Source organism: Odocoileus virginianus, chromosome 15 (assembly GCF_023699985.2).
Source record: "Odocoileus virginianus isolate 20LAN1187 ecotype Illinois chromosome 15, Ovbor_1.2, whole genome shotgun sequence".
Classification (NCBI taxonomy): Eukaryota; Metazoa; Chordata; class Mammalia; order Artiodactyla; family Cervidae; genus Odocoileus; species Odocoileus virginianus.
Window position 1 is genome coordinate 45,775,653 of NC_069688.1, and position 23,565 is coordinate 45,799,217.

A 23,565-nucleotide genomic window follows, 5' to 3' on the forward strand; every position below is an offset into this window, starting at 1 on the left:
ATTTCTGGGCTACCCTTGTAGTGCTTTTTGTTTTTTGGGGTTTTTTTTGGAAAAAGAATGTACGTGTCTTATTTTTACTTCTCTCCTACTTGAAAGCTAAAATACATAGTGTTCTCAATCTTTTTTTCCTACTTGAAAATATATCCTAAAGGTCAGCTCATATTAGATATAGAGAGCTTCCTCACTCTTTTTCACAGGTGCAAAGCATCCCACTATATTTTTGAACTAGTCTCTAATGATGGATATTTGAGTTGTTTCCAATTTTTAGCTGTTACAGATAAAACCACAGTGACGGCCTTATGCATATGTTATTTCATATATGTGGAAGGTATAGTAGTCTTCTATTACTGCTGTAACACATTATAGCAAACGTAATGGCTTGCAGCAATGTAAATTTATTATCATATAGTTCTGGAGGGTGGAAGTCTGAAAAAGGTAACACTGGGCTGAAACCAAGGTGTCAGAGGGCTATATTCCTTCCGGAGGCTCCAAGGGAATGCCCTTCCTTCTCTAGCTTCTAGAGACCACCTACATTGCTTGGTTCCTATCTCCTTGCCTCTTCTTCACAGCCAGCTGTGGTAGGTGGAGAACATTCCTTTGTTCTGATCTCTCTTGAAGGATCCCTGGATTATATTAAATCCACCTATTTAATCCAGGATAATCTCCCTATCTGAAGATCTTTAAGATCTTTGAAGTCTCTCTGCCATGTAGGTAAAATACTCACAGGTTGTAGAGATTAGGTCATGGATATCTTTGGGGCACCATTATTCTATCTCCCATAGAAGAGTAACCTCACTAGAAACGGAACTGCTAGTTCAAATACTTTTTGGATATTGCTAAATCCCTTTGCAAGGTGGTTATAAGTATGAAATACTTAAAATCTCAACCCAAATGCTCTAGTTGAGTCAGACGTACTGTAATAACACTTATGAAGATACTCCTACATGCAATTGTCAGGGCCAGCAGAAGTCTAGAATAAACCAGCATGAGAGATTATTCCATCACTGGCATGTGACCTCTCACAGGTGACCAAGCGGTGTCAAACCATTTACATGGTGATCACGTCAGCCAATCCGAGGGCAGATCCATGGGGAGTACAGAGTGACAAGAGCTGGTGGACACAGTGACCTTTTACAGTAGATTCATTTACTCCATCCTCATTCAGTTCAGCTCAGTTCAGTTCAGTTCAGTCGCCCAGTCATGTCTGACTCTTTGCAACCCCATGAACCACAGCACACAAGGCCTCCCTGTCCATCACCAACTCCCGGAGTCCACCCAAACCCATGTCCATTGAGTCCGTGATGCCATCCAACCATCTCATCCTCTGTCGTCCCCTTCTCCTCCTGCCCTTAATCTTTCCCAATATCAGGATCTTTTCCAATGAGTCAGCTCTTCGCATCAGGTGGTCAAAGTATTGGAGTTTCAGCTTCAACATCAGTCCTTCCAATGAACACCCAGGACTGATCTCCTTTAGGATGGACTGGTTGGATTTCCTTGCAGTCCAAGGGACTCTCAAGAGTCTTCTCCAATACCACAGTTCAAAAGCATCAATTCTTCGGCGTTCAGCTTTCTTTATAGTCCAACTCTCACATCCACACATGACCACTGGAAAAACGATAGGCTTGACTAGACAGACCTTTGTTGGCAAAGTAATGTCTCTGCTTTTTAATATGCTGTCTAGGCTGGTCATAACTTTCCTTCCAAGGAGTAAGCATCTTTTAATTTCATGGCTGCAATCACCATCTGCAGTGATTTTGGAGCCAAAAAAAATAAATAAATAAGGTCAACCACTGTTTCCACTGTTTCCCCATCTATTTGCCATGAAGTGATGGGACCAGATGCCATGATCTTAGTTTTCTGAATGTTGAGCTTTAAGCCAACTTCTTCACTCTCCTCTTTCACTTTCATCAAGAGGCTCTTTAGTTCTTCACTTTCTGCCATAAGGGTGGTGTCATCTGCATATCTGAGCTTATTGATAGTTCTCCCGGCAATCTTAATTCCAGCTTGTGCTTCCTCCAGCCCAGCGCATTTAACTCTGCATGTAAGTTAAGTAAGTAGGGTATATCTCACATAATTTCTGAATGTAAAAGAGCAATACACATCTATTCATCATTATCTTTTTTTAAAAGAGGAATGATTCAGCCTTACAGATTTGTAATATGAAGATCTCCTATCAGTTAATCCTTTTGCCAGCCCATTCTGTCATCCAGGGCCTTGCCACTCAGAGTGTGGTTCCTGGAACACTACACCGACATCCCCTGAGAGCTCATTAGAGATGCAGATCCTTGGACCTCATACCAGATGCACTGAGTTGCAACGTGCCCTTATAACTAGAACCCCGGGTGATTCATATGCATATTAAATGTGAGAATCATTGCTCCCCGAGGCACGAAAGAGATCCAGTTATTAATTGTCTCTATTGTAGTTGCCTAGAAATACAACACTCTCATTATGTTGGATTATATTGTTATTGCCAACTATATACCCAGAAGATAGCAACCTGAGGGTTAACAATTATAACAACCAACTTTGTTGAGTGCTTAATATGCGCTTGGCACGTATTTCAATATATCTTGTTTCAAGTTTTTTTATATATTATCTCATTAATACACTCTAACATACGTTATCTTTTCAAATTGTCATAACAATGCTTCAGGCAAAATTTTATCACTGTTTTGTGATTGATGAAATTGAGGATTGGGAAAGTTTGCTAAATTAAGCCCAAGTTCACTTTACTAGTAAGTGCTAAAGCTGGGATTCAAGTCTGTTCAACCCCAAAGTCCACATTTTTTATTACTTTTTACTCTGTTCAGGAAGAAATTGGGTTACAGTGTTGGGAAATGCAGATGTCAAGTTTATATTTAATTGGTTTTGTTTATTGGCCTTACATTTTTAAAAACATATTTAAAATATTATTATCATTCTGTTGTTTATCATTGTTAAAAGAAAAAAATGCCAGAAATGGAAATGAAGAAGAATGTATTAAGTCAGAAGTAAGCATTCTCTCTCTCAGTTCAGTCTTGGAACTAGAAATTTTTAACCATGTCTATTTTTCGTTGTTGTTGTTGTTGGTTTCTTCCAAAATTCTAAACCTTAAATTTGTTAGTGACTTAAAAAGTTTTGACAGTATCACTTGATTCTGAGTGGTGGAAAATGAGCAGTCTAACTTACATTAATCTTACCTCTCGCCTCCTGAGTTTTGTTAGTAGTAAATGTCACTTCAAATAATATTTCTTAAATTTATGTGTTTTGGCTAATTTTTTGTGTGGGATCTCTTTATTATCTACTATGTTGAAAAGAAACTGAGAGGCCCAGTATTACCTTCTCTTGTCTCCTCCTGACTTCTATCAGTTCCGTTATTTCTTTACATGGACGGGAGTTCCAGCATTTGTAGCTGGCTCTATAATTGGGCTTCCCAGGTGGTGCTAGTGGTAAAGAAGCCACCTGCCAGGGCTGGAGACATGAGAGACATGGGTTCGATCCCTGGGTCGGAAAGATCCCGTGAAGGAGGGCATGGCAACCCACTCCAGTATTCTTGCCTAGAGAATCCCCATGGACAGAGGAGCCTGGCAGGCTACAGGCCATGGGGTCACTAAGAGCCAGACAAGACTGAGTAACTTAGCACTTTTTCCTGGATTATTTCTGTTTCTTACTGAGTCCATTTTTCAATGTGTGTGTATTTTTTTTTTTTTTAAACATCTTGGCCCTTCTTTTTATGTTGTTTGTTTCTTCTTCAAGTATCTGGTGATCCTGGGCTGTCCGTGTTCATGAGTGGACAGTCCAGGTGATAGAGCGGGGAACTGCTGTGGACTTCCTCCGCTGTTGAGCAAACTCTGCCCCCAAATGAGAGCGCCGGCAATGAGACTGTGAGCTTTGTGAGTGTAAATGGGGCATGGTCACTGGTGAGCTTCGGTTTCGCGTGCTTCACTCTGGAGCATCAGCACCTTTTAGGAAGCTTAGTTCCCCGGGCAGAGGTGTGGGTGGGGGCCAGCGGCCCCATCTCATCCCCTTCCGCACGCTCACCGCCCTCCCCACCCCAGGAAGAATGTCCGTCATGACCCTTCTGCTCCTTTGAGTTCAGGCTGTTGGGCCACTACTTGCCATTATAAGCACTGCAGTCCCGTCTGCTTTCTGTCTTCCTACAGTCTGTCATGACCTCTGGTCAGCCACGGTCCCTCTTTTGTTCTCAGCACAGCTCTGGATTTTGTTCATCTGTTGTACATCTTTACCAGCATTTGATGTGAGCTGGAAAGGAAGAGAGGGGAATACATGTTCAGTGAATCAACTTTCATTCAAAGCCTGCCATTTCCCTTTGTTCATACCTTGATATTTCCTTTTAGGGTTCAGCACCTGCAATAAAAATTGAAAAGCAGGTTATAGGAAAAATAATAGAGCTTCCCCATGCAAGTCATTGAAAGCTTGAGTTACCTTTGACAGTTGGCAAGGAATTTCAATTTCATGTTTATTTCAAGTCTCAATCCAAGTTGAGCAACTAGATCTAGGCTAGCTCCCATCCACTAGTGCAAAAATGGGCGAGGGGGTCAGAAGGCTGTCCCTAGAGTGTTATCCTTTTCTTCCAGAAGTAGAGCCCCCCTCCATTGCTCCATACCTCCAGTAAAAAGTTGGGTGAACCTGCTGAAATTGTACCTCGTATAAAAGTTCCCATCTGCCTACTCTCAGATCTCTTTCATTCACTGTTCACTCTTTGTCCAAATGGTACATGTGTCACTATATGTCATTTGCTTTAATGACAGAGGTACTTTTTACTTCAGTTTGAGTAGCTTTGGTTATCAATGTTCCTTTTTTTGCCATATATTGACATATGGGATTGTTAATAGTGTTTAAAAATTGTTGTTCACCTCGCCTTCCCACCTCCCAGTAGAACATGGATGCACATGAATTCAGTATTTTTCTTGTGCTTTGTTTAGAATGGTGGTGATTTCTCTCTGCAGCTTACTTGATGCTCTCTTTTGTGTATATCTGTTATAATTTGTTTACCAATTATGACTGAAATTTTCAATACTAATTTCTCTATATAACTTTTGTCAATTTATCTTAATAAAGCTTAATTCTGTTTTACATCTGTATTCATGTCTTTTGGGTATAAATATGACTCTCACTTGAATTTTTTAATGAAATGTTTTGTTTATACTTCATAAAAAGTGAAGTTATTGGATACCTAATATATGCTTGATACTGCTCTTGGCATTGAATTTGCAAAGATAATTAAGATAATTTTGATTCTCAAGCAACTTACAATGAACTGGGCTACATTATGGTTGAGTTTTTTTGTTATTCGTTTGATTTGATTTTGGTTTCACATTGGTAGAAAGCTTTATTTTTCAGGCTTATTGCTATAAAATATAAACTTCTCTTCCAGAGAGGTTTAGATGTCCTGTTTTCCATTTTATTTAAACTCTACCTTCCCCTCCTCACATGTTCCTCTTGTGTTTGGGACTGAGGGGGAGGGAGGGCCACACAGAGGCCTCTCTCTGCCGTGAGTTCATGCTGTTCCCTGCTTGTTGGTGCTGAGTAGAGTGAACCGAATTTCACTTACACAAGTACCATGAGCTGATGCTTGGTAACCGGTGCTTTTCCTAAGAAAAGATGGATGTGTGCCTGAGCCAAGGTGGGTTTGAATCTCAGACTTCCTTTATTCTTTCCTGTGTGTGAACATCTGAACCCTCCTTGTCCTTTAAATTTAGAACATGGTGATTTATCTTATGTCTATTTGCAAACCAATTCAAGACTGCCCAGTTTAAAACACTAAAAAAAAGAGAGAGAGAGAGAATTGACCATAAGAAAACTAATGCTTGCTGCTGCAATAAAGTACCACAGACTGGGTGGCTTAAACAACAGAAATTAATTTCCTTACAGTTCTGGAGGCTGGAAGTTTAAGACCTACGTGTTGGCAATGTTAGTCCCTTCTGCGGTCACTGAAGGAAGGAGGTGTTCCAGACCCCTCTCCTTGGCTTGTAATGCTGGTCTCTTCCCTGTGTCTTCACACTGTGTTCCCTCGGTGTGTCTGTGCCCATATTTCCTCTTCTCACAAGAACCCATTCTTATTAAATGAGTGCTCACTTCTAACGACCTCATTTTAACCTAATCAGCTTTTTAAAGCATCATTATCTCCAAATACAGTCACATTCCGAGATACTGGGGGTTAGGACTTTAACGTGTGGATTTTGACAAGGGACACGATTCAGCTTATAACATGAAGTGATTCCAGGATCCCAGGAAGATGCTAAGTACTTTCATATATGTTAATTTATTTGATCCTCACCCAAACTGCCACACTAGAGGGACACTACGATCCCATTTTGCAGATGAGCAAAACTGAGGCTCATCTTGCACAAGGTCACCAACTAAAATGAACAAAATCAGAATTTGAATCTAAATCTGTGTGATCTACTTTATTATACCCCTTCTGTGTATTTTCCTTCTCAATTTTTTTTTCTTTGTAAGTGTAATGTTTTGAATCTGAAGTCCAGTAAGGTTCTACTCTGTCTTTCAAGCTGGGAAATTTTTTTTTCATGAGAGTGTTTGGTCTTCTGTTTAGTAACCAATGCTTCCACTCTTGGGCACCTATGCCAGCTTTTCTGCATCTTTCAACCTTTTCTAAAAGATGCTGTGACTTGATTAAATGCAGCTTCCAAACGCAGACAAGATGTTAATATCTGCTCTCTCACTTTCATTTAATAAAGTTATTTTATTAGGGTTGTCTGGTCAGGGATGGGGGCAGTTTGGGTTGATTTGACATGTTTCATTATTTAGAAATCTTAAGAATCTCTCAGAGAGCAGAACTCCTTCAACTGGGAGATGGCATCATAAGTGCAGACTCTTTGTTGGTTTTGAGCCAAAGGATGGAGAAAGAAGGAGAGGACATACATGGGGAGGCAGGGTACAACATACCATGAAACTTGCGACAGTGGGAGGACATTAATGATGGAGATGTACTATCTCCCAAGGGTTGTTGAAACCATCTGGTCTTGAATATAATCAAGAGAGAACAGATCTAAGACTTTGCATTACCAACCTGTTAAGTATAGTAAATCAAACCAGTAAGTGAAATTGGAAAACCGCTTAACCAAGTCCACAGATCTTATGGTTGACTTTTGAAAATATATGCTCTTTACCAAGAAATGAAAAATAATACTTTTCCCTACTAACATAGTGCCTATGTGTAGTATGCTATCAGTGTACTAGGGTTCTATAATTCTCACGGACCACTTACTACTACTCCTGTGTCATGGACAAATTAGTCTTATAGGGGGTCAGTTTCTTTTTTTTCAATTTTTATGTGGTCTATTTTTAAAGTCTTTATTAAATTTGTTGCAATATTACTTCTGCTTTATGTTTTGGTTTTTTGGCCATGACTCATGTGGAATCTTAGCTCCTTGACCAAGGATTGAACCCGTACCCCCTGCATTGGAAAGCGAAGCCTTAACCACTGGGCTGCCAGGGAAGTCCTGAATGTGTTTCTTTATCTGTCAAACCAGTGTTTGGGTTTCCATGAAGGTCAAATAAGATATATGATCTTGAAGCTACATCTGCAAACTCCAGAGTGGTATACATAAGTTATATTTTCTATTACTACTTTATTTTTGGCCCCCAAATAACAGAACCCACCATTATGCTGAATTATCTAGTTTAATTCTTCAATTTATAGATTACCTGGGCCCCTTGTTTTCTTTTCATTGCTTTCCTGCTGTTTAGTCTTTTGAAAGTGTCTTAGAACCATTGTGAAATACAGGAAAGAGTAGTTAGGAATTTTTACTTTATTTTAAGTGTTTACAGATACTTAATGGGGAGTCAGTTGAAAATAAGCCCTATTAATAGAGAGTTTGTAAAGTGGCACATCACATTTTAAAGGTGCTAAGCCCTTCCAAGGAAATTGCCTGTCATCTGGTTTCAAAACAACCCTGGCAGACTCCTGGTAGATGCTGACACTTTTAATTTTTCCAGAGAGCTATTAAAATTGTAGAACTTTTGGAACTATATTCCCATATCCCCTTGATGGGCCAAATGATTGAATAGAACATGTGATAAGAATCTTTCCTCTGTGATGAAGCACCATGAAAAATCCTGAGTTGGCAACGTGCAAATTTATTGCAGATCAAGTATCTGAGTTTCTCATTGTCTAAACTATCTGTAAAGAGTTCTCTTGGACTAGGAAGGTCTCTTTGTACCTGCAAATAAAATACCGTGTCTGTCCTGTTATTTCTCCAATAAAGAGTGCATTTCCTCTTAGTCTGGGGCTTCCCCAGTGGCAGTAAAGAATCTGCCTGCAGTGCAGTGCAGGAGACATGGGAGATGTGGGTTCGATCACTGGTTCAGGAAGATCCCCTAGAGAAGGAAATGGCAACCCACTCCAGTATTTTTGCCTGGAGAATTCCATGTAGACAGGAGCCTAGCAGGCTACAGTACATGGGGTTATGAAAGAGTCGGACACAACTTGGCAACTAAACAACAAAAAGTTCTTGGAGGATAAATTTCATTAACCGTGGTTTGATACTGGGTTAGTTAAGAGGCAAAGTTGATTAGGCTTCAAGTAGCTTTGCTTTCAGGGTTTTTCAAATTCCTAGGCTCACTGGAGGAAGATGGCTTGTTTGGGGGAGAAATGAGCTATGTGATAATACGCTGCTACGTCCCAATTCAGCACTACTCGGGCAGTAAGTGGCTGGTGGCCATCCACTGTCAGGACGCTCTGTGGAAATCAATGGATTTCAGTTGTATATCAAGATTTTAACTAAGGTCTGGCATCTGGTTAGCCAGAGTGAAGTAACTGAGATGCCAGCCTCTTTCTTCTGTTTATTCTCCTTCAAGAGAGCTTGGATGTGATCAGGTGGATGCCAGTGAATCTATTACAGTGCTGACAAACACTAATCAGAGATATGTTCCTGATTTTAAATTTAAATTCACTATGTGCTATTAACTTCTCTAACATTGTGTGCTTTTGATAGTCTCATTTGCATGATTTTATAAATATGCATTTCTGGCTACAGTTTTATTATCTGAGTGTTCTTTTATTTAACATATGCTTTTAGAGGAGGTTTTTTACCTTAAGAGTGCGAAAAGATGATCAATTTATTTGTGGTTGGGCTCTATGTCATCTTTATCATCAGAGTAGTGTAGTATAGAGGTTAGGATTGACGGAATCAAAATGCCTGGATTCAGATCCTACTTCCTCCCCCCATTTGTGGTAAGTGTGTGTAATTTAACTGTATAGAGTTTAACCCTATAAGCCTTAGCCTTGCCTTTTAAAATTTATTTATTTATTGAAATATAGTTGATTTACAATGTTGGGTTAGTTTCAGGGGTTCAACAAAGTAATTTAGTCATATATATATACATACATATATATATATATATGTATGTATATTCCTTTTCAGGTTCTTTTCCCTTCTAGGTTATTATAAAATATTAAGTATAGTTCCCTGTGTTATACAGTAGGTCCTTGATGTTTATGTATTTTTTATATATATTGGGTTGGCCAAAAGGTTCATTCGGGTTTTTCCATAAGATGTTAGGGAAAACCTGAATGAATCTTTTGGCTAACCCAATGATAGTGTGTATTTGTTAATCCTAAACTCCTAATGTATCCCTCTCCCTACTTCTCCTTTGGTAACCTGTAAGCTTTCTATGTCTGTGGATCTATTTCTGTTTCATAAATAAGTTCATTTGTATATTTTTTCTGAAGAGTCTGTGTAGAAGCAACATCATGTGCTATTTGTCTTTCTCTGTCTGGTTTACTTCACTTAGTATGATCATTTCTAGGTCCATCCATTTTGCTACAAATGGCATTGTTTCATTCTTTTCTATGGCTGAGTAATGTTCCACTGTATGTATGTACCACATCTTTCTTCTTTCATTTGTCGGTGGACATTCATATTGCTACCATGCTTTGGATGTAGTTAATATCACTGCAGTGAACATTGGAATGCATGCATCCTTCCGAATTATAGTTTTCTTTAAATATATGCCCAAGACTCTTCCTTTAATGGAGATAATAATAGCATTTTCTAGATAGGGTTTTTGAGAAGATTCCATTAAAATGGCATATATATCAGCCAGCTTTTGCTAGGTTATGCTCCAATAACAAATTAACCTAAAATATCCATAGCTTACAGCAGCAGAGATCTCTTTTTCATTCATGCTCATGTCCATCAGTTGGCTCTGCCTCTGCTCCATATTCTCTTCATTCTGAGACACACCTGAAGAAGCAGCTTCCACTGGTCTCAAGACAGAGGCAAGACTCATTGTGGTTTTAATGGCTTCTGCTTGGAAGCAGCACTTCCAAGCACTTCTATTCATATGTAATTGGCCAAACGAAGTCGTGAGGCCAAGCCTAGTAGCAGTGAGTGGGTACAATCATTTACCACAGGCTGCAATGCACGTTGACAGGAGCGTAGTAAAGGCTCAGTAAAGAGGTGATGTTAGTTTTCAATCCAGAGCCACTGTGGAGGTGAAAGGCAAAGGTAAGTGGTAGTTTAGCTAGGACAGAGAGACTAACACTTAGGTGTTTGGCAGTCAGCTCTCTTAAGAGCGAATGGAGGTACTGATCACTTCCTTTGAACTTTCCAGGGAAGGTGGTCTACGGAGAACCCATCACAGCAGGTCTCGGCACGGATGGCACCCACCACTGGGATAGAGAATGGCTCCATGCTGCCCACCATGTTATGGGTCCACCCCTGCGACCGGACCCTTCGACGCCTGACTTCCTCATGAATCTGTTGGCTAAGTAATCAATTAGCAGATGATTGTTACGTGTTTTGCAAAATTAAGATGTTTTTCAAGTCTCAAAACATGCAGGATTTGAGTGTAGGAGATCGTGTGATATCATCTGGACCTTCCATTGGCCTCCCAGTCCTCTGTTCTACTTGACCTCACAGGCCCTGGGGAGTTCTGCATCTGGGGACCAAAAGGCATTGGCTTAATCACATTATTATGTGGTGTCAAAATCTCTCCTGACCACAGTGAAATCAGATCATTTTTCCTGACGTTTTCCTCTCTTTGGTTTTTTGTTGTTGCTGTCTTTTCTATCTCTTGTTGCTTAGGGCCAGGTCGCATCCGTATGCCTAATTTTTATCAGACAGAATATTCTTGAACATTTTCCATGCTGATATAACCCAGGATCCAGATATGCCTGTGGTAGGGATACAAAAGATGATGATCTAGGGAAGAGCCACAGGTAAAAGGCAAAACCCTGCCCTCAGAGCAGGTTATCCCATGAAAGGCCATTCAGACCATTAATGTATGTTTTTTGGCGGGGGTCTAGGGGGGACATTATGATCATTTTTGTTGAAGAATATACCATTCGTGGACATTCTGGCATTCCTCATTCACAGATACTCAGATCCAAGTTAACGAGCTTTTCACAACAGACTGGACAAGAGCTCACTTGCCACTTCCTTCCAGCCTTGAAAAGCTGCTCATTCTCCATTGCGGTTTTCTGACTTTCAGTTGAGAATGGGGTCAGGAGACCAGGGAAAGGTATGGGAGTTTCCTCCTGACATTTTCTGTCTTCTCACCCACCTCTGCCCTCATGTGTGTCTCTTTTACAGCGATGACCTAACCACAACAGGGTCTGACAACTGTACTTTCAACAGCTGCCAGAAAGCTCTTGGGAAGGATGATTTTACCAAGATTCCCAATGGAGTGAATGGTGTTGAGGACCGGATGTCGATAATATGGGAAAAAGGCGTGGTGAGTGTCACAGAATTCAGTTTGTTTTGCTGAATTCTTCAACGGGATCTGGTCTATTTTAGGACCAAAGTTCCAGAAGCCTTCATGAGAAGCTTCTTGATTATTTTCACTAAAGTGGCCACTGAGAATACTACCGCATCACCAACACCATGCCATCTCCCAAGATAATAAGGAAAAATACTTTTCTTCTCTACATGATTTAGAGGATGCTTTGTGCCAGAGTATAAATTTAGATTGGGTACCAAGAGGATTATTCTTGAAGTCTTTGAAATGTAATAGCCCTTCTATCTGATTTCCATGTTTGTGAATCCAAGTTCCTCATGTGTCACTGATATAAACACTTGGAATGATTGAAAAGACATGAAGGGTTTTTTTTTTTTTTTATTACATTTGTACCTCTTTTTCATATAAAAATGTAGATGTCCCTTTTAAAGAACTTTTGAATATTATGGTTTAAAAGCTACTGTATGAGGTCACATAAATCATAAATCCAAAGCACAGAGATTTCTTTTAATTTCACAGTTTAAAAGTTTCTACATGAAGACGAAGAATAATCACATGGCTAAATGTTCACACACAAGCCTATCCAGGCAGCTGACGAGTGTAGTTGTAAAGATCAGCAGTGAAGACTTGCTCAGTAGGACCTGAGGTCCCTGTTGTCATGTCATTCCCATCCATCATTCAGAATCCCTCCCTTCAACGATGTAGTAATCACATGTCTGAACTTCCTTGGTGATCTAGTTGTTAAGACTCCAAGCTTCTGATATAGGGGGTATGGGTTCAATCCCTGGTCAGGGAACTGAGATTCCACGTGCAGTATGATACAGCCAAAAAATTTTTTAAAGAAAAAAAGAAAAGGAATAATCACATCTACACCCAGAATCCCTTGCACATACCACTCACTGCCAGCTCTAATTTTTTTTTTTTAAACCAGGTCTTGTCAATTTTATTTTCAAATGCCTCCTTATTTCCACCTTCATCTCTACCATTCTACTTGGAGTCCCATGTCTTGTTTGGACCGTGATGGTAGTCTCACAGCTGGTGTCCCTGTCTCTACTCTCTGGCTTGCTACAATCTATTCTATACTCTAGGACCCCATTGCATTTCAAACACCAGGGTATACTCATGCTACTTTCTTCCCTAAAACCCTTTCATTTTCTGCATTACTTCTTGGATGATATTTGAACAATTCATTCACGTGTAAGGATCTTCAAAACATCTCTATGGCCCTATCTTCTGCCATTCGTCCTCTCCACCCCCTTTTACCTCTACCTTAACTCTAATCATCCCAGACGGCTTTCCTTCTCTTTCTCCTTGTTTAGACTTTCTTGATAACAGCAGTCCAACCTTTCACTTTGAAATTGTGTTAACTACAATGAGTAACTTCATTACAGCAGATTTTCATAATATATAAAGTGTATCAGTTAGTTAGTTCAGTCACTTAGTTGTGTCCGACTCTTTGTAACCCCATGAACCGCAGCACACCAGGCCTCCCTGTCCATCACCAACTCCCGGAGTTTACCCAAACTCATGTCCATTGAGTCGGTGATGCCATCCAACCATCTCATCCTCTGTTGTCCCCTTTTCCTCTTGCCTTCAATCTTTCCTAGCATCAGGGTCTTTTCCAGTGAGTCAGCTCTTCACATCAGGTGGCCAAAGTATTGGAGTTTCAGCTTCAGCATCAGTCCTTCCAATGAACACCCAGGACTAATCTCCTTTAGGATGGACTGGTTGGATCTCCTTGCAGTCCAAGGGACTCTCAAGAGTCTTCCAACACCACAGTTCAAAAGCATAAATTCTTCTGCACTCAGGCTTCTTTACAGTCCAACTCTCACATCCATACATGACCACTGGAAAAACTGTAGCTTTGACTAGACAGACCTTTGCTGGCAAAGTAATGTCTCTGCTTTTTAATATGCTGTCTAGGTTGGTCATAACTTTCCTTCCAAGGAGTAGTTCTTTTAATTTCATGGCTGCAATTACCATCTGCAGTGATTTTGGAGCCAAAAAAAATACAGTCAGCCACTGTTTCCACTGTTTCCCCATCTATTTGCCATGAAGTGATGGGATCAGATGCCATGATCTTAAAGTGTATAAGTGGATCTAAAGTGATCGGAGATTTCTTCATAACATACAGGAATCTATGTTATTTTCTGAAATTTTAGGATGATTTATTTATGGGAATGTTAGTTTCAGGATGTGGTTCCTAAAGTTTTATTTATTTTTTTTTTGAGGCTGAGAACCTTTGATAATTAAATAGAACTTAAGGATGCTCTTGCCATGTAAGTGTGTATAGGAATAAACTCTCAACATTTTAAAAAAGTCATTTTAGAGGGATCACATCCCACTGAAGTTTGTCCATATTAAAGTCTCTTGCAGCAGACTGTCCATGACTGTTGGTTCATGTAGATTTTAGTAGTGCAAAAACTGAACCTCTCTGCTGATTTTTCTTCTTTTTTAAAAGTGTTGTCACCAGACTTATAGGCCTATCTTATTTTAATTCTATAGTATTCTATATAATATCTACATGATTGTCCTATAAATCTTATCTATAAATCTTAGGTCTGCAATAAATAATCCAGATCATAAATGTAGTAGGTGGTGGAAGTAAAAAAATTGAAAGTACTGTTACCAACATTTAGCTCTTTTCTCTGTGATTCTGGGAAGAATGGGAAAAATTTGTGCAGGTGTTTTGTTAAGCTGATAGGTTTTTGAAAAGTTCCTTTCAGGTTTCCATATTTAACCTCATTCATCCCCATCATTGTCACTATGATTGTTTAAGATTTATCAGTACTCACAGATGTGTTTGGTCTCACAGTATACAAAATTAGGTGTGGTTCTATTTGGTTCTAAGAGATACAAGTCTCCTACTTTTATTGATAGGAGATTTTTAGTGTTTTATGATTCATCAGAAAAAGAAATGTATTTTCTTCCTTGAATTGTTTTACAGCACAGTGGCAAGATGGATGAAAACCGGTTTGTGGCAGTTACCAGCACAAATGCAGCTAAAATCTTTAACCTCTATCCAAGAAAAGGAAGAATAGCTGTGGGCTCAGATGCTGACATTGTGATTTGGGACCCAAAAGCCACAAGGTAAGCCTAAGGTTTTGTATTACTTGGCTTCTCCATGGAGAAAAAGCACTAACTTGCAAAGAAATTATTCATTGGCCTTAATCAGCCATTTCTTCTTAGGTGATTTATTTAGGCAGGCTCAGGTATTATAATCTGAGCCTGTGTACAGGGTACAGATTTGAATGTACAAACATTCTTTTGTTCTCCTTGGCATAGAAGATGCAAAAGTTGTGTTGCTTACCTTCTGTGGAAATGCATATGTGTATAAAACCAATATGAATTTCCCAATTCAGGGCTTGGCAAGCGCCTGAGTTCACAGGGAGGAAAGGTACAGAGCAGTGAAGAAAAGGAAAGGCTTAGTTTAAAAAGGGTTGCATTGAAAACTCGAAATAATTATAGCCTTTTTCAAGCTTTCAGATAGAAAAATTCCAGCACAAAGGATGTCACTTTTAGTCAGCCAAATTTTCCAGCTGAGTTCATCTTGAGCCTGTCATTCCCAGTAGATGCCGGCTTTTAGTTTCCAATTTCCATAATTCTATGTTAGTATTGTAGGTTTGGCCAGTTCTACCAACTCAGAAAAGCATTCGGTAGAGGCTGAAGCTTTGTTAATTTCTCCTGATAGGATGTTGATGCAGACGACATCTGCATCCTGGTTGTGTTTTTCATAAACCCTGCAGCTGTTAATAGAGAAAACTCCACATACTTTCACATTGCATGTGTGTGTGCACAAGTGAGTGTGGATGCACATGTGTATGTGTAAATGGGGATAGGTAAGACCGTCTACTATTACCGAAGAGACATTTGTTTAAAGGTTTTATGTTGTGGTAAACAAAAGTCCATGCGAACAGACCCTGTTTTATTGGACTTCAGACAGCGTGTTTTTAACTAATTGAGGGATTGTGGCAGACCTGCCTGGAGCACGTCTGTTGGCTCCATTTTCCCAACAGTATTTGCTCAGTTAGTGTCTCTGCATCGTATTTTGGTAATTCTGGCAGTATTTCAAATCTTTTCATTGTTATATGTCAGTTATGGTGATCAGTGATCTCTGATGTTACTGTTGTAATTGTTTGGGGCTGAACTGGGCCCATGTAAGGCGGTGAACTTGGCAGATGCTGTGTGAGCTCTCACTGCTCTACTGACGGCCATTCGCTTGTATCTCCCCCGCTTCTTGCACCTCCCATTCCCTGTAACACAGCGGCATTGAAATTAAGCCGGTTAATAACCCTACAGCAGCCTCCAAGTGTTCAAGGAAAGGGAACGGTGTCATGTCTCCCACTTTAAATCGGAAGCTCAAAATGATTAAGCTTAGTGAGGAAGGCACGCTGAAAGCTGAGATAGGCTGAAAGATAGGCCTCATGCATCAAACAGCTAGCCAAGTGGGGAATGCAAAGAAAAAGTTCCTGAAGGAAATTAAGAGTGCTCCTCCAGTGAACACATGAATGATGAGAAAGTGAAACAGCCTCGTTGCTGATATGAAGAAAGTTTTAGTGGTCTGGATAGATGATCAGACCAGCCATAGCAGTCCCTTAAACCAAAGGCTAATCCAGAGCTTTACCTCTCTTCAATTCTGTGAAGTCTGAGAGATGTGAGGAAACCGCAGAAGAATATTCATAGTTTGAAGTTGGCAACGATTTGTTCATGAAGGTTCAGGAAAAAAGTGCAAGGTGAAGCAGCAAGTGCTGACGTAGAAACCACGGCAAGTTATCCAGAGAATCTAGCAAAAATATTTCATGAAGGTGGCTACACCCCACAACAGATTGTCAGTGTAAATGAAAATGCATTAAATATTTCTAATATCAGAAGAAGATACCGCCTAGGACTTTCATAGCCAGTGAGAAGTCAGTGTCTGGCTTTAAAGCTACAAAGGACAGGCTGACTCTCTTATTAGGGGCTAATGCAGCTGGTGACTTTAAGTAGGAGCCAGTGCTCATTTACCATTCTGAAAATCCTAGGGCCCTTAAAAATTATGCTAAACCTAGTCTGCTTGTACTCTATAAATGGACGAACAAAATCTGGATGACAGTACATCTGTTTGCTGAGTATTTTAAGTCCACTGATGAGACCTGCTTCTCAGAAAAAAAAAAAAATTCCTTTTGAAATATGACTGCACCTGGTGACCCAAAACCTCTGATGGAGACTCATGTTGTTTTCATGCCTGCTAATCCAACATCTATTCTGCAGCCCATTGGTCAGGAATAATTCCAACTTTCTCGTCTTATTGTTTAAGCAATACATTTGGTGAGGCTACAGTTGCCCTAGATAGTGATTCCTCTGATGGATCCAGGAAGTCAGCTGAAAATCTTTTGGAAAGGATTTACCATTCTAGATGCTGTTAAGAACATTTGTGATTCATGGGAAGTGGTCAAAATATCAACATTCACAGGAGTTGAGAAGAAGTTGATTCCAACCCTCATGGATGGCTTTGAGGGAATCAAGACTTCAGAGGAGAAAGTAACTGTACATGTAGTGGGAATAGCAAGAGAACTAGAATTAGAAGCCTGAGGTTATGAATTAATTGCTGCAATCTCATGGATGGAAAGTAGTTTCTCATGAGTGAGCAAAGAGAGTGGTTTCTTAAGATGAAGTTACTATGAAGGTGTTGAAATGACAACAAAGGATTTAGAATATTCTGTAGGCTTAGTTGATAAAGCAGAGACTGGGTTTGAGAGGATTGACTCCAATTTTGAAAAAGGTTTTGCTGTAGGTAAAATGCCATCAAACAGTATTGCATGCTGCAGACATTTTTTTCATGAAAGGAAGCGCCAATCATTGCAACAAACTTTATTGTTGTCTTATTTTAAGACAATTTCCAGACTTCTCTTGTGGTCCAGTGGTTAAGAATCTAACGCAGGGGACACAGGTTCCATACCTGGTCAGGGAAGATTCCACATGCTGTGGGGCAGCTAAGCCCATGCACCACAGCTACTGAAGCCTGCACGCCCCAGAGCCCATGCTCTGCAACAAGAGAAGCCACCACAACAAGAAGCTCACTTGCCTAGAGAAAGCCCACGCGGAGCAGTGGAGATCCAACACAGCCAAAAATAAATACACAATAATAAAAAGGAAACTGCCGCAGCTGCCACAGCCTTCAGCAACCACCATCCTGATCAGCCAGCAGCCATCAACATCCAAGCAAGACCCTCCATCAGCCAAAAGATTAGGACTTTGCTGAAGGCTCAGATGATGGTTTGGAGAAGGCAATGGCACCCCACTCCAGTACTCTTGCCTGGAAAATTCCATGGGCAGAGGAGCCTGGTGGGCTGCAGCCCATGGGGTCGCGAAGAGTCGGACACGACTTCACTTTCACTTTCACTTTCACTTTTCACTTTCATGCACTGGAGAAGGAAATGGCAACCGACTCCAGTGTTCTTGCCTGGAGATCCCAGGGATGGGGGGAGCCTAGTGGGCTGCCGTCTATGGGGTCGCACAGAGTCGGACACGACTGAAGCGACTTAGCAGCAGCAGCAGCAGCAGATGATGGTTAGCCTTTTTTAGCAATAAAATAATTTTTCATTAAGGTATGCATAGTGTTTCTTTAGCCATAATGCTATTGCACACTTAATAGACTACAATGCAATATTATCATGACTTTTATTTGCCCTGGGAAACCAAAAAATTCATGTGACTTGCTTCATTGTGATAATCGCTTTATTCCAGTACTCTGGAACCAAACCTGCCCTCTCTCCAAGGTATGCCTATATTCTTCCAGATTAATTATTCATGGAGTCTCCTCTTCAACCACCTATTTAACCCCATTTCTCACATTCTGCAGTTTTCACATTGGAAAAGATGAATAATGATAGTGCAAAAAATTCTGACTGTGGATTAGAGAAAATTCTTAAAGGGTTGGAGAAGTAAGATACAAGTCAAAGAAATCCAAAGAGAGCTAGATCATTTCAGTACATCCTGCCAAGTAAAGATAACATTTCTCTGTGTTTGAAAAGGACATTAAAATAAGAAAAGATTTTCTGTGTGTTTTTTTTAAGACTCTGAGAGTCAGAGAAATAGAACCCAATAGTTTATCTGCCTCCCTGGTCACCACAGGCAAAATAGCTGAGAACACCTAACAGTGAAAGAGTATTGCAAAGAATGACACCAGCCAAACTAGATATATGTAAAATAACCATAGTAATACATATCTTATTTTTATGTAACTTTCTAACACTTTCTTAGGTTCTAAAACATTTTTACATTTCTTATATGATTCTTAAAAAAAATCTGAAGTAGGCATAATAATTATTATTAATATCTCATTTACAGATGAGAGAGTGGACATTTAGAGACCTTAAATGATGTGCCTGGCTTCTGCAGCTTAGCATTGATGAGCTAGGACCAGACTACACAGCAGGCTCTCAGGCTGTGCTGGGTTTCATTATGCTTAGCCCTTAGTTATATACAATAAGCAGACATCAGAGAGAAGACTCAGAACTAGTAATCAAAGACCAGTATGTAACCTTTTCCCAAAATGCACGTATATAAAAATGTGAATATTTAATTTTCTGTTATCATTACTGTTATAAAGTGAAGGACAGGTATTATATAAGAAATACTAGAGAACTGATGAAAAAAAGTGGTAGAGAGAAACTTAAAAGCACAGAGGCTTTTTGGCTTGACCTTAAGTTAGTTATTTTAGGCTAGAAATTAGGGAAATTAAGCAAGTAATATATAGATCTTTAAAAAGAATAAGAACTTAACATTTGGATCATTACAGACTATTCTGAAACAAGTGAATAGGAAAGGAAGGACAAAGAATGTTACAGAGATCAGTAGCTAACACTGGTGAGAGAGTGGTCTAAATTTATATAGTCTAAAAACATGACTCAAAGAGACATAATCACAGCCTATAAATATCTTCCAAGCAACAATATATGTGTAAGTAAAGGAAGCGAATTATTCACAACCTTGAGTTCAGGTCGGTTTTCTTTGTCCAGTTGTCTAAGGAAGACAATGCTTTACACCTGAACTGATCTTGTTCTCAGACATTGTAAGAACCGAGGAGACTCCTGAGGCTGATACCACGGGAGCTATCCAGGGGAAGGGTTAAAGAGAAGATCCGCAGGGACTGGCCTGCCTATGTCTGTCCACAAGGCTAGGAATTAGACAGGACAGTCAACACTCAAGTGTTTTCAATTCTCTCTGGTCTTTGAGGGGCTCCCCCGGTGGCTAGCCGGGAAACAATCTGCCTGCAATTCAGGAGACCCGGTTTGATCCCAGGGCTGGTGAGGAAAATGGGAAAGATTTTCTTCAGCAAAGATTAAAATGAGAGGAAAAGTGAGGAGAACATTATTTCCTCACAAGAATCAATAAATAATTGTTGAGAGAATGAATGAATGAAGATGAAGAAAGGATAAAGGATTTTCTGAGCAAAGGAGGAAGAACTGCTTTACGGGTCTGCTTTTCATTGTGTCCCCTTTATTTTGAGGTTGGGAAGCAATGAGCTTTTTAAGCAACTCTTATAACAGGAAAAGAAAATGAAGTTAACAGAGGGCTATCTTCCTGGTTCATTCACTCAGCAAGGAGCAGCCCTGAGAGACTGGCATGAGGGCCAAGGTTATACAAGAGCCAGGCACTGCCTTTGGGAAGCTGACTGTCTACAGAGAGGAGATGAGAGATAAAGCCGAATAGTCTCAGTTTCAGAAGGAATGTGTTAAGAATATCACATGCTAGGCAACAAGGCACCCCTGAAGTTCAGAGAAAGAAAGATCCTTCTTCTATTAGTGCCGCCATTGGCAAAAGACCTTTAAGGCCCACCATTAAGAGAGGAGAGAAGATGAGACTTCTAATCCTGAGTGTGTGTTATTCGCTCAGTCATGTCCAACTCTTTGTGACCCCATGGACTGTAGCCCGCCAGGCTCATCTGTCCGTGGAATTCTCCAGGCAAGAATACTGGAGTGGGTTGCCATTTCCTTTTCGACCTGATCCTCCTGACCCAGGGATCGAACTCTAGTCTCCCGTATGGCAGGCAGATTCTTCACCGTCTGAGCCACCAAGGGAGCCCCTGACCTGAGTCAAGACTGAACATGAGTCAGACAAACAAGGCATGGATACGAGGGTTTGTCTGAGTGGAGGCAGTTAAGGTTTGGGGTTACAAGGCAGAAAGAACAGGTTCAAGACGTGGAAGGGAACAGAAGGATGAGGAGGCCATGGGCTGCCTCTCTTCCAGTTTTAATTTTGTTTATTACAGATAGAGGCAATTTTAAATAGAGCTTATCTACTGGGGAAGCATTATTTAATTAAATGAACAAACAGATGTATCTATAGGTTTTTTTTTTTCTTTTCAACATATACCTTTATAAAAAGGGATGATTTTACATGAGTTTATTATTATCTGAAGGCTGGTGATGTGAAAGCTTTCTGTCTGACCACACCATTAAGAGACTGGACAGAATTTTCCTTCCAAATTTCCCGAAAGGTTTTAGCAAAAGCAATCGCCCAACAATGTCAAATGAGAGCAATGTGCATTTCACCCAAGAACCTGAAGGGGGCGCGCACAGCCCACCCTGAGCTAGGGGCCCAAACGAGGCCAATCTAGCTGCTGGTTATGCAAGAAAAAACCAGCCCCTGGAGGATGGATGCACTTGCTAATGATTTTTGGCTTCATGGTACATAGATGTTTTCCTTTCTTTCTTTCTTTTTTTTAATTCTCATTACTTTTTAATGGTATGTGAGGTAAGTATGCTTGCAACACAATCTGTAACCCTAAAAATGGGTTGCATTAAAGTGACTGAGGGAGATGAAGAGAAAGAAAAGCAGTACACCAGGCTTTTTTTTTTTTCTTTTAAACCTGTAAAAAGCCAGATGATTCCAGAGTGAGGAATCTGACATGTGGTGATGGATGGTGAGACAGGATTGGCAGTGGGAGTCTGTAGAGAAGGTTTGGACATCCTGATGAAAGATTACCTAAGACGTTGCTAGCCTGTAAAAATTTCTGCAAAACTCAAGTGCAATAGCTCTTCTGTGCTATTCTGTGCACAATCAAAACAAACTGCATTTCGTGCATATGGAGCATTCACCTTTTTTGGAAGTAAAAAAGAGTCTGCTGTATGCAGCGTGATGGCCCATGGAGCCAGGGTCTATTGCTTGTGACAGAGGTATGTGTCCTAACATGTCACAACTTGAGTCAGAGCGAATTTAAGGACATGTTGCCAATCTAAATGTTTGGCCCATTTCTGCAGGATATCTTAGAACTTAGAATCAGGAGGACGAAATCAAGAGTGTGATTTTCATGTGATGTCAAGACAAAATCTGTCAGTATCACGTGGTGAAGACAGAGACCAGTCAAATTGGCCAACTTGTTAAAAACCTTACTAGTGAAGATGGCATGTAAGTTACTTGCAAGCTCATAGCAGCATCAGTAACTCATGTTCTGGCAGTTTAAGACTATCCTATGAGCTTCCGTTCTTCTGTATTCATTAAATAGCACTTAGTTACTATGGCAACTGTCCCTTTTCAGTATTTATGAGCTGCAGGGTATTTCACAGAATCTCAAGCACACAAACACACAGCCAACACATTGTGTGCGCTGGAACATTTCATGCAGACTCCTAGACTGGACTGTGTTTTGCAAAGCAGGCATACTTTGCTCACAGTTATTTGTGTGTATTATTTTTTTAACTCAATTATTGCAGGTTTTGACCTTGAATATGCCATTCTTGAAGGCATTGTGCTGTCTTTCCTGCTTAATTTCCTTCCCTTTCTCATTGAAGATAGAGATAAATGAATTTAACTATATTCAGAGAAGAGTAATGACTTGCAGCTTAAGAAAGTGCCCTCCTGGATCTAGAGAGGGCCTTGGGTGTGAAAGAAAGCAGGATAAGAATGATGATTTCATCTTTGGGCAGTGGGGATTGTGGGACTTGGGGAAAAACAAGAAATAGGGAGTAAGGTGCCCTTTGGTCAAGGGTGGTGACTGTGGTTGATTATTACAGCTGTGTTGTCAGTGACTATTTCATGGAAGCTACTGGGCATTTCCCCTTGAAGTTGCACTGTGTACCATTTAACTAATTTGTATACACTAAGACCTTCCTTCTCAAAAGAAGCGTCAGCATGCCCACATACTAGCACACACTCACAGACACACAGACACAGCTACGTGTCTCTGCTTGTAAACGCTGGTCAGCCTGAAGGCTCTGCTTTTAATGCCTGTTTCTAAGACTGTTTATAACTCACGCCTCCTCTAGTCCCCAAACCCACACTATCGCAGCACACATCCTGTGGGAGGACGGAAGAGAGAGCCAAGCCTTGTACCAGATGGGCGACAGGAAACGAGGATGATTTACGCCATGATTTTTCACCGTGTTGCCTTGCAGACGTTCATGGGGGCAACGTGGCATCTGGTGAAGGTTGTCCAGCCTCTGCTTTTGCACAGCTATCTGAGCACCCACCACATAGTAGATTTACCATAGATTTATAGAGCAATTATGACAATTCTCTGGCAAATGATAGCAAAGTATCTCGAGGAATAAAAGACTTTTGCTAACCCACATAAAATCTAGCCTACCTGCTGGGGCAGGAGCAGAACAAGATTGTAAAGAGAAGCCTTGGCGGTTCAGTTGCTCCTCTGTCTACCACATACTCTCTGGTGTGACCTTGGGAATGTTATTTTGTTTTTCCGAATTTCAGTCTCTTTATTCGTAAAATAGGGATGATGATGATATCTAATCTCATAGCATTGTTGCATTTAAGACAGTGTACATAAAATGCTTGGAATAATAAACCAAATAAAAAACCAACTATTTGAAATGCTCCATACATAATTAATGTTCCGTAGTGCCTGGCATGCAGTAG

The 23,565-nt window shown here is 40.3% G+C and overlaps 1 protein-coding gene across 3 annotated transcripts in view; it reads left to right on the top strand.

Moving 5' to 3' along the window:
• DPYS (dihydropyrimidinase) overlaps positions 1-23,565 on the top strand; it is a 91,908-nt gene that overhangs the window by 31,864 nt on the left and 36,479 nt on the right. For all 3 annotated transcript variants that reach the window (XR_011491496.1, XM_070477253.1, XM_020885932.2), the window contains exons 5-7: positions 10,585-10,741; positions 11,565-11,706; positions 14,657-14,799. Coding sequence is in view for 2 of the 3 variants with exons in the window: in XM_070477253.1 (XP_070333354.1) it covers positions 10,585-10,741; positions 11,565-11,706; positions 14,657-14,799 (442 nt within the window). In the remaining variant the exon portion in view is untranslated. The remainder of the gene's footprint in view (positions 1-10,584; positions 10,742-11,564; positions 11,707-14,656; positions 14,800-23,565) is intronic.